Source organism: Paramacrobiotus metropolitanus, unplaced genomic scaffold, assembly GCF_019649055.1.
Source record: "Paramacrobiotus metropolitanus isolate TYO unplaced genomic scaffold, Prichtersi_v1.0 Parri_scaffold0000016, whole genome shotgun sequence".
NCBI lineage: Eukaryota > Metazoa > Tardigrada > Eutardigrada > Parachela > Macrobiotidae > Paramacrobiotus > Paramacrobiotus metropolitanus.
The window spans coordinates 618,002-632,706 of record NW_026570236.1 but is presented as its reverse complement, the minus strand read 5'-3'; the positions used below and the strand labels follow the sequence as shown (position 1 = coordinate 632,706).

The window sequence follows — 14,705 nt, the reverse complement described above, 5'->3', positions numbered from 1 at the left end:
CATGATCGCCCTCCGCAGCGACGGCTTTCCAAAGCGTAGGGTGCGTAGCGCGCTGAAGCAACTGCCGAGGGTATTTGGAGCCAAAAAAGCAGTAAAAATGTAAATTAATTGAAAAATTCTCCAGTCACTGAGGTTCTTAGGACTAAACATGCTCAGACTCCTGCAGAGTTGTGAACTCTTTTCAAATGACCATAATAAACTAATAATTAAATAATTATATGAAATTAGTAATAATATTTGATCGAAGTTATTAGGTTTGTCCATCTTGCTCATGGTCAGATCAGCTGTGCCAGCATGTGTACTTACCTACTACCTAGTAATTTTTTCACCTGGAGAGGTGCGCCTGCGCAGCCGTCAATGCACTGCTGGACTGTACCCGGTCGTACGTGGTACGAACTACGAACAACTGTAGAAGGTACCGTACAAATCACCTCCACCAGAATTATGTAGTACTCGTACTGATTAAATCGCGTATAATGCGATGCGATTCAGAAGTGCAAAACTCTCGCTGTTCTTCTGTCTACGGTCATTGATTTTGTGCAATCCATCCCGATCCTGTGCGTTAGCCAGCTTCCGTACAGTCTCCCAGTGTTTTACCGAGCAAGCATCCCTCTCACTACAGCTGATCGACAGTTCTTTGCTCCCGTCACTCTGAAGTTATTGTTTTAGACTGACAACTGTTAGTGCCTTTCCTATTCATTTCCTTTGCCGCCATGAACGCAACTCCACGCTACTTCCGCGATCTGCGCTCCCCTAACGCTGCACGGCAGATCAACTACGGGAACACGGTGCTCGTGCAGCGCGACAACGCCGAGTGGTGGCTGGGATATGTTCAGGATATTGACGACGATTACTTCTTCATTGACTTCGATGCTCACACCGTCGCCGCGAAGTGGATACATTCCAGTCGTATCTGGCCACATCGTTTCTACCATCCAAAGCGTACAAACGGCAGTGTCGGCGGTAGTGCTTCGGTGCAGGTGGCGCTGCGGGACGGCGATGATGGACCGCTGGTCTTCCGACGGGCCCACAATGTTGAGTCCGTTGGCCGCATGTTCTACTCAGTGCGGCCGTATAATCAGCAGCCACCCGAGGAGGCTGCCCGCTGTATTGTGCACGCCTCACAGTTCGTCGCCAAACTGCCGGCAGAAGAAACAGAGAGCTTCTTCACACGTCGTTGCGGAAATTGCGGAATCACATACCGGAAACACGTTATCCGGTTTGAGGCAGCGCATCGCCTGCGTGGTGTGGACTTTATGCCCAAGTTCCTGTCGCATTCATGCCGCTTGACGTTGGTCAGTGGCGATCCGTGTGATGCCAGCTGCCAATTTCATATGCGGCAGTACGGCGTCGACAGCCCCGACACCTGTGTGGTTTTCTGCGCCGAAAAGGACCATACGAAAACTGCTCCATACAGTTTCAATGTCGGCTGTCGTGTATTTGTGCGAGCGGGGATGGACACGGTCATGTTCCTGTGCGCTGAAGTGCACGGTGACGCAGCGGGGCGCAGCATGTTCTGGAACGAAGACGCACTGAAAGAAGCTTGCCAGAATTACCTGCATGAGCAAGAAGCGCGAGAAGCCGGTAACTTGATGAAAGAAGCCTGCATCAATGGAGCAATACAGTATGGTAAGCGCACCGATCAATAATGCTGTTATTATTTACTGGTAATAGTTGCGATTAGTTAAACACACTTAATTCGCGTCTGTTCGACATAAGATTGAATCGAACTGATTACAAATTTTTCATTAAAAATGAAATGCTATTACGTTACTAATTTTAAGCAGCAATTTTAAAAATTATTCAAAAAACTTCTGTAAATATAAATTTTGGAACATTTCTAATTTTTTCTTTCTTATTGCTGTTCATTGGCCAAGGCGTCCATGTTGATAGTGCTTTAATTAATTAACCAGTGATTATTGTGCAGATAATGGTGAAGTGCGAATCAGTGATCTTCCGCAACCCGTCATGGCGAGTATTCTGCTGAACCTGGATCGCGTCATGCAGTTTCGAACGCGCCGGTAAGTTTGCTACGCGATCTTGCTGATAAATTACTTACTGAAAATCCATACGAACCTATTCGGGTGCCCGTTATAAAATTTCAAAAAGTTCCCACGAGTAAGCTGATCGTAAGAGCGTGTTGACCGATTTTGTTGCTGTCGAGCAGGGTATGCATGCTGTGGACACTGCTTTTAGATGAATATGCTAGTAGCCAGAACATTATCCTCGATCTCCGCCGGCTGCACGCTCGCGAGCCCTATAACACCGAATTTCCCATTAAACGCTACCGATGCGAATACGAACTTGTGACACTGTTGGACCGCGCTATTAGCCGGGAGACGCGAACGGTGGCGTTGCTGGAGAGTGGACGGGCTTCTGATCGGTACACACGCTGCTTATCGGGCAGGTTTTCCATGCTGCGTGCCGTTCTGCGAGCGAAGAACATTCGTGTGCAAACGATTATCGCCAAAGACGGATGCGATTATTATTGTGCGCCGATCATTGCATTTCTGGGCCTCCGGCCGAAATCGAATAACGATTTTACCAGCTACAGATGTCACACGCTCGGATATTTATGGGCCCTCTGTAACGCACTGATACTGGTTAATTACAGCGCCTCGCATCCGGCCGACAACACCGTTCTACTGCTCGAATTGTTCGAAAATGCCCACGTATGGCTGCGGGACGTAAATTTTGGCGGGAGTAGGCAGTGTTCGGAATTGGGCGTGGACATTCCGTATCTGCATTTCCGTTCTACGGATACCGCCGATGAGCAGAGCCGACGCTTGATGACGGCCGTCAACGATAACTGCCCGGCCGTTACGCCCGAGGTCTACGCAAAGGTCACGGCGATGCATGCGCACTGGAGGGAGACGCTGGCCTATCCGGATGCACCTGAATGGGGCGCTGTTCGGGCTTTCTGTAAACTGTGAGTAATATATAATTTAATGAAAATTATGAAATTACATAATCTTAAAGTACAAGTGCATAAATTACATATGTGTACAGTACAATACGTCGTTCACTCACTGTACTGTGTGTTCTTCGGCAGCTTCAGCAGTTTTGGCCCCGATCATACCTCATCGTGGTGGGATGGAGCGGATTTGAGAGAACTGGACGTGTCGGCACTGAGTCGGTGTGCGTTACATTTTCTAGACGGATTTTCAAACTGAAACGGGCGCTGGTCAAGTAGGCCAAGAACACGGGGACATCACTGTTCAGAATTTAATTAACAAATTTTTCTTGTGTCTGCTGGTTTGCAGGATCTTGCGTTGAGACCACTAGTGTGTCTTTTGAATACCAGAATAAGTACGCATATCCAAAAAAATTTATCCATAGCAGCTTTTTTAGTTTCCCTTTAATATGTGGATACGCAAGAGTTTTTCGGTTTCTGCAGTATACAGGCTTCCTTATAATGACTTTAACCGGTGCGAAGTTGGCAGCCTATAATACTGTTCTAATAAAATATCGGTCGGTGATTCGGCATAAATACGAGTACATGTACTTCAATGCTAGAATTAACCCAGCCGGGTGTGAACCCAGCGGGTGTGCTGGTGAAACTAGAAAATCTGGATAAAAAGTACGAAGAGTAAATTCTCAAATTGTGCAATTCTCACGCCTTTGCACACAAAAATACTTGACATTACGGAACTAGATGTATAAAATTTCGTGTTAAAATGTATGTTAGGAGTGTTACTTAAAATCACGCAACTGTCTGAAGACTGGAAGTACAAATCAACAACGTGGCGAACAATCGAGTTTTCATTCTTAATTATTCTTTCCCAAGTAATCTTCTTTGAAAACATTCAAGGGCGCCCAAGATAAAATTAACAGATGGCTAAAAACAAAAATCATGAAATTCCAGAAAATACTAATTTCCAAAATAAGAACCGTACACTGAAACCAACCAAAAAAAAAGAAAGAATTCCCTCCCTGCCCAACAGCAGAGCGGTCAGCGCTGCGCGCACACACACACCGACAAATTTCCTCAAAAAAGACTTTCTTTATACACCCCCAAATGATCCGCGTGTAGTGCGTGCGTGTGCCAAAAAAACAGAAAAAAAACATGCTAGAATAATAACAACAGAGCCGCGATTACTATTCTCCAGCAGAAACATAGAATCCAACGGTGCGCGTGCGAGTGGCCCAATAAACGACGACATCCCGTCCCCCATTCCCGTTTCTATCCTCATTTTGGACCAGCAGCGGCGAGACGAGAATAACAAAACAAAGGAAAGATTGTGTCCAACGTGTGACGTGTGTCGTTTTTCACGGTCGACGTCGGGCGGCGGCGGGGAAGGGGATCAGTCACTGTCGGGTTCGCCCTTGTTGTTGTGATTGTTGTTCATCAGCTGCTGCTGCTGTTGTTGGGCGGCGGCAGCAGCGGCGGCCAGGGCCGCAGCGGCCGGTGAGGGAATGCCGGGCAGACCGGCGCTCATGCCGGGAGGGTGAGCTAAAGGCACAATGGGCAGCGGGAGACCCGCGCCCGGGGCACCGTGCATGCCGGGGAAATGGGCCAGGGCGGCGGCGGCAGCGGCGTTCAGGCCGGCCGGACCGTTCAGTGCGTCTGCAACAGGAAATATGAATATATTCACCTGTATCCACTTGTACAAAAAATTACTTCCCATTATTACAAGACCCTGCTTACCGCACTTCTGCACTAAAGCGAAACCCATTACATCCTGCCTAAAACATTTCTGACATTTTTCCTACAGCCACTCTGTAATTTCAGGCCTTTTTCGTCTTTAGCACAGAACTAAGTTTTGTTATAATTATGTAAACAATGGGTATGCTTTTAAACAAGCCAAACTTTCACATAGCGAACTAATGTAGTGTAATCGCATATCTTTTGGAGCCATGGGTGAAGGTCATGGGTATTCAAAAGTAGAGACGCAAAAAATGCTTAAACATAGTCAGAGGAATCGCTTTTTACAAAAATCCAGAATATATCACAGTAACCTCGCTTTGCACAGCTAATCTGCTGCTTTCACGAGTCTACAGAATGGAAGACTAAACACCTCACTGTGTGATTTGTGTCTGTCCGCACGATGGTGAATACACAGCAGCCGATATCTGCACACGAGATGATTACACTAAACATTCTGCAGAACCAACGAGTGAATAATTTCCGCGAAAAACCACAGACCTGGTTCAGCGGAAAATCGTCTCGCGGAGCACACTCAGCAATGCAAAATATAGTCCGCATACGCTTCGGTGATTCAGCAGATACCTGCTCGATTGGCACCGTACCTCTGTACCGGCATAATTCTACCACAATTCACTCACGCCTCGTCCGCAACGCACACCACCCACTATGCTGACCCAGACAACATCGCAGATCAAAAGAAAAAAATCACCGCTGCAAACACGAACGCCACCGGTATCCATCTAAGAATTTCGAATGTGCCACAACAAGGCCAGATCTTGATAACAACTTGATTCGCTATTGTCATACCATTGAAAAACCCATTCGATGAAAGTTCCCAGCCATTATCAATAGGGGGACGAATAGTATGTGGTCAGTAGCAACGAAACACAATTTTTACTATAGTAACAAACAGATAACTTATTTCAGTGCTAACCTCGTAAACCGGGTCCGGGCGTGTGAAGGAACTCCTTGTTCACACAATTCCTCAGGGCATCGGGAATTCGGCCAGTTATGGCCCGACGGATTTCGGCAGCGGCCATCTCGCGCAGTTCTTGATAACTTTGTTCGCTGTACCATGCTGCGTGGGGCGTACACATCAAATTCGGGCATTCCCATAATTTGCCTAGCCAGGAAAAACATTCGCTCTACTGTTTATTGTATTCAATTTCGGCAAATTTTGCCACAAAATTGCAAAAATTTTAAAAAAAAATGTGAAACAGATTTTTAAAATTTTAACTTCAAAGGATAACAATACGCAAGCATCGATATTTCACAGAATGATGTATCCCGGAACAGTACACAGCCATCGCACGACACACCATCGCACAATCTGATGGTGAGTGCAGAATTTGTAGGTAAATGTATTGTACGCGCTGCTGTCGGTAAAAATCTACGTATGTAAACTACAAAAGTGCTTGGTCAAAAATATACTGCAGCAAAAAAAGCAACAGTAATGCAATGTAAAAAAGCATCAAACTGCATTTTCCAAAATCCTTCATCAAATTTTCGAAAGTTATTTGGGAAATTAAGCATACGACCGTAGGATAACAAACGTACTTTGCTGAGAGAAGGGTTCATTTTCATTGACATCAAGGGCAGCAGCGCGGATGCGACCCTCCTTTAGCGCCGTCGCGAGGGCTGCTTCATCAATCAGTCCACCCCGTGCCGTGTTGACGAGGAAGGCGCCTGTAATGACCAACAAGGCAAATGCGATAAACGTATTAACCAAATTCCCTTTCGTCAACGTGCAAACTAACTGCATCTGCAAATAATTTTTGAACTAGGAAATACATCGCGCCAAACCAAGTATGTAACTTTGTCGAACATACTCAAAACAGCATTCTCATGACTAAAATATTCCGAAAACATCAAGTCAACCCAAATAGCAGCACCCGTTAAATTTGGACGCAAGCGATATGCAGGACGCTTCTTCCATTATACGAACATGCATAGTATTGCATACATCCAGGTTAATTAAAAAGTTCTATTATTAAGAAAGCAATATTTCACAAAACCGAATCGCCCACAAGGCTACATCAGCGATGATCACATGCACAAACCGTTTCGGTTCCAAACAATGCCATCACAATACGATTATGTAACAATCGATCACAACAATGCGATCATTCTGCCTTAACTACGTATGTAAATTATCGATCGGTTTTTTTAATACAGTTATCTCCTGGCAATGTCTTAACACGGTTATGCGTAATTAACTTAATCTTCATTTCTGCACCTTGCAGCATTAAAAACAGTTTTTCCTTTATCATCTGCTCATTAACAACTATACCCAGCTAAATGTGTACAAACCTGGTCGCATTTGTTTGATTGTGTACTCGTTAATCATGTGGTGGTTTTGCTCGTTGAGTGTGCAGTGCAATGAGACACAGTCGGACTGGAATAGCAGCTCCTGTAGTGAGTATACACGGGTTAATCCCAGCGACTTCTCAATACCATCCGGGATGTAGGGATCATGGAAAATAACATTGAAACCGAAGGCTTTGGCTCGGAGTGCCACGGCTGATCCAATGCGACCTGAATAATCAAAAGGAAACGTAAGTAAGCCCGTTAAAGCACACAACGAGTAATCCTAGCCGAAACAATTGGGTTTAGCGAATGCGCGCGGCGTAGAAATCCTATCTCATTTCGCTTCATTAAATTCACTTTTCCAACATCTGGTCTAATTAGTTACCGCTTAAAACAACATTGTTCGTTCCAGTTTTGAAAAACTAAAAACTAATTAATTTACGGAAAAAGAAATTAACAATTTACACCTCGGTCAGATGCTTGAATTGTCGTCAAACCAATAAACATTTCCAGCGCACTAATTTACCGACTACTCATCTTTTAGTTACCGATATTTTACGTAATTTACGCAACAATATTTTAAATTTACATCCCTTATTGACGCATAACAAAAAGCCAATCAATAAATGTTTATCTTCTTTCTCAGCTTGTTACTTTTCACACTACATTTCCTTTCAATTATCGCACTCCATTCATTTGTGCAACATATTTCACCGCTGATAAGAAAGAAAGCAGACAAACTCGGCACTTGCTGACTGCGCGCAGCCGGGTACGGACCGCAATCGCAAAGTTCAAAGTGACATGTAGGAACAATTCCACAAAGCAAACAACCGTAAGGACATCTCTACTGTATGCGCCTCGTTCTCTCACTCACACGCCGATATACAAACCAAGACCGCCGAGTGCAACATAAACGCGAAAACGATCTGTCTACCGGTTCGCCAAGTGTTCCACCGTCAAGCAGGCCTAATCGGTCAGAGATGTCTAGCATCAACCTTTACGACCCAAAAACTCCAATCGAAGCCAGATTAATATCGAGAAACTTCTTGAGAAAAACTGTCGAATCAATCACCAAATACAAATCTCAGAAAATTAAACCAATCACGAGTTATATCATAAATAAAATAAACTGCGCTGAAAACGACATAAAATTTTTGTACGACATCAAGAGCTGTTAAGTACGAGGTACATAAAAACGTTTTGTACGAGCACCGAGCCTTGGGGAAAATACGACTTACAAAATTTTCGTCTTAATAATTTCACAAAAAAATACAATTTCAAAAGCAGCGAAAATTCGGAAAACATTTGTAATTTTGTAGCAGGCGTGCCGATTAATAATTAATCCATAGTACAACGAAGACGGCTTCGCAAATCACTGCACAACGAGGACGACTGTACGAGTACCAAAAAATTTGCAATTTCCAACCTACAGGCAGGTAGCACTTACCTAGCCCAATTATTCCCAGCGTATCTCCACGAATTCGAGCGCATCCCTTGGCGGCATCGCGGACCTGCTCGGGCCCGTTGATCTTCTTGCCGGCAGCCACATCCATGGCCAGCCAATGGGATCGCCGGTACAGATTGAGGATCAACGACAGCGTCGTATCGGCCACTTCCTCCACACCGAATCCGGGCACATTGCACACGGCCACGCCCAATTCACCTGCTGCCTTAATGTCGATGTTGTCCACACCCGACCCGATCCGTACAATAATCCTTAGGGCTTTGAATTTCTCCAGGTCCTCCCGTGTTAGTGTGATGGTGTGCCACATTAGAGCGCCCACTGCTTCGTTCAACACCTGTCGATGCAGAACACATTTATATACTCGTACATCGTTACGTTGCTGGCCGCCGATACCGCCGTCATATACACTAAACTCCTCATCAATATTCCATTCAACTGACATCTGCCGGTGTGGTGCTGGTAGGATTGTGTAATGTTTTTCCCACCCAAGGCTTCCCGCATGCAGCAACCTTATTACGCTGCCAGCTATTTCCGTGCAGGAAAACAAATTATTTCAAATTGGAACAAACAAGCGACTTCCATAAAAACACTCATCATGGCGATAAACGACAGGTTGCGAGCGACATTAAATCCACCCCAGCAAAAATCAATTTAACCACAAATTTTTTCCAGCAAATGGTTGTCTCTGTACAACTTAATTTGTTCTGCTGCACAAATCTCAGCTACGCGCTCGTTATCAACGAAAACAAACAATAATTAACTGTATCTCCCCATGAAAAATTTCACTCCATTTAATACTGGAATTTTTAACAAATCACAACAACAGAATTGACGCAACATTAGAAAACAACTAAAGGGAGGAAATGACACTTTCATAAAACTTATTGACACCCACGAACGATTTTTCTTCAATCACCCCATTATCGGTTACTATAAATAATCAAAAAGAACCACCCAAATGCATTTTTCAATTTCCCATTTCTTCGAATCATCCAGAAAATCCTGGAAAAGCGGATGTTTTCCCGTTTCTCCCGACGGATCAGGCTGTAACCACCGACTGCCATCTCAGAATGAAAACACCTCACTGCTGCCCATCAGAGACAATTAAGCCGCAATCCCCACGCGTGCGTCCTCCGCCACATACACACACATAAACAACCGTATGCAGCGCAACATTTTCTTTGACCGACCCGACAGAGCCACACACATCTGTACACACACACACACACACACCACACACTCGGCACAAAATGTGGATCAGCCGTCGATTAGTCGGCACTGATACAATTGCATTTTAAGCCGCGAGACTCCGATGCATTCAATACTGTATATATGCCGTCAAAGCAGCAGCGATATATTTTTGCACACGTCTCCGTCCCCCCATCATCATCAGCGCTACTTATCTGCGGTACATTGATGTGCGCGCGAGTTAAATGTCGTTTTGCTACGCAGTACACAGCAGCAGCAAGCGAGCTCAGCGACCAACCTTCTCGTGTATTTCCGTTGTGGATTGTGCATCGCAAAACGCCACGGTTGCCACATCTTTCAAAATCGGCATTTCCACGGAACAATCTCGCCCATCCAGTAGAGCAATTAGAGGCCGTGCATGTAGCGGTCCATTGGGTACGCCTGAGCGGGCTGCAATGGTAACACAGAGAAACGCGTAAAACTCCACTGTAGAAAACGACTATTTTGCACATTATACACGCATCTACCGTACACTTAAAGAATCGCGGCTCATCACGCATCACTGGACAGCAGTAAAAAGTAAAAAATTATTAACCAACAAGTAGCTTATCCTTTTCAGCAGAATGCAGCCGCGGAGAGTAAGTGCATAACATAAAAACCTTACCGTAAAAAATATTAAGATATCGAATTAAAAAATGCACCATAATGTGACAGTTCTACATTATATTTTAAATGATGATGCATCCGAGTATTTTTCGTTTAGTGTTACCGTTTTCTTAACCACGTACTACGGCTCTACATTTCACACGATTACAAGTGGAATTTTCGGAGAAACCAGTCCTAGCTGATAGTTATCGCACTTGGCGAATGTAGACATTTTTATTAATACGGCATTTGTTTTCGCTTTACATGCGGAGATTCTGGCAGCAAGTCGATATAATTGCGGTCCGCTAAAATCGAAAATTTCTCCGCATGAATTTTGCGAATGCCGTCCTGCTGAAAGCTGGGAGAGCAGGAAATCTCGCATTTCTGGCGAAAATAACCCTATCCCCGTATAATTATGCACTGCCCCGTACTGGGCAACATCAACGACCGACCAATAGGGCATAAAACATGCGGCCCTAAATCACCGGCTTCCGTCTCTTCGCAATCTTTCTCTGTCCTGTCGAGCATTTTCACAAACGAGAACTACCGCGCAAAAGCAGCAATAATTAGCCCAAAATAGGTCAAGTCTGCCTTCTAACGTTTCTCATCAAAAAAAGCTACCAACCACTAAGACGGGACGCTGCTGGTAATGAAAACACCCATTATACCGCCACTACATTTTCTGGTAGTGGACACAACCGGCGAGAGCAGAATGATTTTTCCGGTCAGGTTTTTTTATTAACCCCCTAGCTTCGCATTTATGCGCTCAGTGTAAATTAGGTCAAGTCCACTGTTACCGCTCCTGACCACTCGACCGCTATGAATTCAAAATTTCTGCTTGCATATTCGGTATGCTTAAACAGCTTAATGACGTCGTCTATTTGCATCCGCATGCAAAGGTACATTATTGAGTAAGCGCCAGAAGATCTGGAAATTCCATGAAACGGTATTTAATTTGTTTTAATTTATGGAACTCACATTATCAACGGTAATCTTAACTTTTAGTTTAGTGCCAATCTCAAAGTACAGATAACAGCTATGAAATCCTCTTTTGTAATTTCAAGGTCAAAGATGTACAAGCTGATGCTTTTAGACTACAATTTCTCCACAATCACGAATTCACTCATTAATTCTCCATAAATGTTTTTATATGATGTTAGTCACATTTTACCAAAACACAGCAGCGTGTAATATTACGTAATCGACTAACCGGTATTAAATACTCAGCTGTCCCTACTTCTGTACAAGTTCAACTGTTTTTTTTCTTGCCGTCACTACTTCGAACTAGGGAACAGCATTTGCCAAAAATCTGCCACTCATCGTACACAAATACAGAGAAAACAACTGCAACACCCCGTGCTCCAGTTGGCGTTGCATTAACGCCGCACCAGTGCAGTCACACACATATATGCCCATGCGGAAATGAAACGAGCGGCAGCATCCATATTTGATATCTCCGTAAAGTATACCGTGTGTGTGTACACGCCTGCCGCAAAACTGCTCGACGGCGTGCGGGTGATCAAAACCCGCAAAACTGGTTAATAAAGACCCTTCATTCAAACGCACTCCGGCCTCCAAATGAGCACTCGTATCGTCGTATGTTTACAAGCACTTTCTGTGCGGTATGACTTCCGAAGAAAGCATTTTCACGATCAATCGTCGACAAACCTAATAATTACTGCTCTTCATACTTTCATAGTGAAAATACTGTCTGCTTTATCAAATAGCGCGCAATCCAATTGCATAAAATAATTTATGAAAAATGTAATCCATTTTTCCAACAATGGTTTCATTCACAATAATCATATTGCACGCTGCGAGTGTGACGAAATAATGACTTACAACAATTTGTATCAGCATTACAATTTATGGGTTAATAATAATACCATCATTTTAACACAACAACAAAACCTGCGAAAACTATCGAAAAAAATATCTGAAACTTGCAAGTACGTACAGTACACTTACTGGCAGAATTTCCCGGACCGTCTGTGACTCTGGGCCGCTTGTTCTTCTGACCGCTCCGCTCCATCGTATCACCGCCAATAAATTCGAATGGCAGGTATCCAGATAGAAACACTCCGCCCGCTGGTCGAATAATTTAAATGAATAAAATATTCCGCCCGGTCAGAATGCTCTCCAACTTCCACGAAACACACAAAACCGTGCAGCGCTGGTCAAAGAAGCAGCACCGACGCGAGAGGAGGCAGACAGAAGACGGATATAACAAAATTACTCTCAATACACTTTGCAGGTCGATAACAGCCGCGCCAACGTTGCTGGCCGGAGACAGAGAGCAGACAGAGAGACAGATGAGATGCTGCTTCACTCTGTCGACATATCACATAAATGGCTTAATGCATATTACCATCGGCCAGCGCACTTGCACAAGCTGACTTGCGACGCTCAACACACACAGGGAAGTTGAATTATAACACACATCGCGTCGATGAGATCGATCAAGGAATCACCGATAAACAACAACCAACGCTCATTGGCTGCGTGGCCGGGATGATGCAGTAAAAAATGGCTACTGCAAAAACGGAGACGATCAGTTATCAGCGACACGCGCGTCAGCACTTCGCAAAGCGTTTGCTAAATAAATTACGATGCCGTTAATTAATTTGCTCTAATTAGTAACATGTGAACATGATGAATAATACAAAACTGGACCGGCAATCGTAATAATGTGGTCAATCCGCTTCTCCCCTGATTAACCAGTAATCATCCTAAATGATGACCTGAATCAACTGGATGCGTGCGTGAAAACTAGATTTGTCAGCGACGTGTTGACGAAAAAGGAGTTTTGGTTTGATTGCTCGCAGCTGGCCCCGCGCTGCAATCTCTCGCTTTAGACGCTGGCTTTACTCTGCTTCTCATAATCTCATTCTGCGCCTTTGTCTGCTGCTGCGACGACGACCGGGTCAGTGCAAAAAGGCAGATTTTTCTCAAACTGATCTCAATAACACATGCCATGGCGACGCCAACGGAGGCAAAAAAGAAATGTCCGAGCGAGCAGAAGACAGAAAGAGGCCATTTTTCTGTCCGCTTATTTGAACTTGGAAAATGGATAAATGCTGCACGCGATGTGCAGCTGCGCTCTCGGGGTTTTATAATAAAAACGCAGTGCTCCAGTTTTTAGGGAAACATGTAAAATGGCTTTTGCCACGTGCCGGTAATAAATCCCGCTGATAACAATTATTCTAATTACTGTTACGAAAGCAGTTATTCAGAGAAAAAAATTACAGATGCATTTCAGTTTAACTTTAAAGCGATCAATTATTGTATTAATAAGTAATTTAAGTACTTAAATCAGTATTAAACGTTATTTAACGTTAAACGTGCCGTTAATCTATCATGAGTCTCATGACTTAATTAAAAATACCTTCTATTTTCTAAAGCTGACGGCTTTATAGCATGTACGCATTCGGCAATTTCAGCAAAGTATAAGACGTCCATTTCAAAGGAACCCGCAAACCCCGTATTAAGCAATCTGTAGCAACTAATCATTAGCAACTTTTAATTGATAAATCACAAAATCTGAAATTACGAACTAGAATTTGGTTTTATATAAACTTTTTAACAGAATTAAGTTCAGTTTGGTAGATTAGTGATTTCTTTAACTTGTACAGCCGGAAAGCGCGTCCTAAAACGACTCGCAGGCAAACGGTAGCCGTAGCTCAATTTTTCTCAGGTCAACGTCAACAAAAAACGCAACAACTGAGTTCAAAAACGTGATAATCATCAAAAGATGTTTCAAGGTCTTTTGCACAACTTACTTTACAAGTGTCCAAACGGAGTGATGAGATGAAAAACCAGTAGTGATCACTGATCAGAGATAATTAATGCACAAATCCAAACCGTGGTGCTTTATTACGGTACCCACACCGCACTGGCAACAACGGTACCATCAAGTGGAGTATTCGAAGAAAAATATGGCGATCACGCACAGCATGTCAATTGAAAATCAACTGCGCAAATTCGGCAAATGCGTTGTGCTATTCATAACGTCGTCCGAAACATTTCAGAGGCGACTCAGCGAAGCACCGATAAAATTACTTCACGTCTGCACAATACACAACTCTGTCTGTGGCTGTGTAGTGCTGGTATATGCGACTGCACCGAGTGCAGACAGAGAACAGACAGAAAGGATGTTCTACTTCTGTCTTTGGGATCGCAATATCGATTTTTGAACGGAATAGAACGAACCAGTTGAACAAAGGTGCCGTGAAGGAGAATACACCCGGCAAACAAATCCGACAGAGAAGCATAGCAGACAGAAAGCCAAAGCGCGACCCGCTCATTGGTCGTCGTTTACGGAAGTGGGCGGCACCGTTTATCCGCGGGATCGGCCAAAAGGCCATTCAACCTGTGATCTCTGCAGCAGCAGCGACGGCGGTTTAGGCTGTTTAGTGTTAGCAGGCATCGGCTGCCTACAGGCTGGCAGCATGA

General features: G+C 44.2%; 2 protein-coding genes across 3 annotated transcripts; one reads left to right on the top strand and one right to left on the bottom strand.

Annotated features, from left to right (window-relative positions):
* Nucleotides 1-120: 120 nt before the first annotated feature.
* LOC129585368 (uncharacterized) lies at nucleotides 121-3,565 on the top strand. Its single transcript, XM_055478015.1, has 4 exons — nucleotides 121-1,629; nucleotides 1,928-2,021; nucleotides 2,168-2,929; nucleotides 3,053-3,565. Exons 1-4 carry the CDS (start codon nucleotides 714-716, stop codon nucleotides 3,171-3,173), a joined length of 1,893 nt encoding a protein of 630 aa, XP_055333990.1. The 5' UTR covers nucleotides 121-713; the 3' UTR covers nucleotides 3,174-3,565.
* Nucleotides 3,566-3,748: 183 nt separating this feature from the next.
* LOC129585369 (C-terminal-binding protein-like) lies at nucleotides 3,749-14,465 on the bottom strand. 2 transcript variants are annotated; one of them, XM_055478017.1, is made up of 8 exons: nucleotides 14,033-14,465; nucleotides 12,222-12,848; nucleotides 9,907-10,058; nucleotides 8,403-8,754; nucleotides 6,959-7,183; nucleotides 6,206-6,334; nucleotides 5,583-5,771; nucleotides 3,749-4,567 (listed from the first exon to the last, which is right to left on the bottom strand). In XM_055478017.1, exons 2-8 carry the CDS (start codon nucleotides 12,283-12,285, stop codon nucleotides 4,305-4,307), a joined length of 1,374 nt encoding a protein of 457 aa, XP_055333992.1. In that variant the 5' UTR covers nucleotides 12,286-12,848; nucleotides 14,033-14,465; the 3' UTR covers nucleotides 3,749-4,304. The 2 variants fall into 2 exon arrangements, with proteins under 2 accessions (XP_055333992.1, XP_055333991.1); XM_055478016.1 differs by having other exon boundaries at nucleotides 12,222-12,786.
* Nucleotides 14,466-14,705: the final 240 nt, after the last annotated feature.

What these genes read in the sequence shown, in the direction of transcription:
- LOC129585368 (XM_055478015.1), top strand. Translation starts at nt 714, where the DNA reads ATGAACGCAACTCCACGCTACTTCCGCGATCTGCGCTCCCCTAACGCT. An exon ending in CAATGGAGCAATACAGTATG is followed by an intron (nt 1,630 to 1,927) that starts GTAAGCGCACCG and finishes ATTATTGTGCAG; the next exon opens with ATAATGGTGAAGTGCGAATC. An exon ending in ATGCAGTTTCGAACGCGCCG is followed by an intron (nt 2,022 to 2,167) that starts GTAAGTTTGCTA and finishes GCTGTCGAGCAG; the next exon opens with GGTATGCATGCTGTGGACAC.
- LOC129585369 (XM_055478017.1), bottom strand. Translation starts at nt 12,285, where the DNA reads ATGGAGCGGAGCGGTCAGAAGAACAAGCGGCCCAGAGTCACAGACGGT. An exon ending in CGGTCCGGGAAATTCTGCCA is followed by an intron (nt 10,059 to 12,221) that starts GTAAGTGTACTG and finishes TTACCATTGCAG; the next exon opens with CCCGCTCAGGCGTACCCAAT. An exon ending in GCTGGGAATAATTGGGCTAG is followed by an intron (nt 7,184 to 8,402) that starts GTAAGTGCTACC and finishes TTGATTATTCAG; the next exon opens with GTCGCATTGGATCAGCCGTG.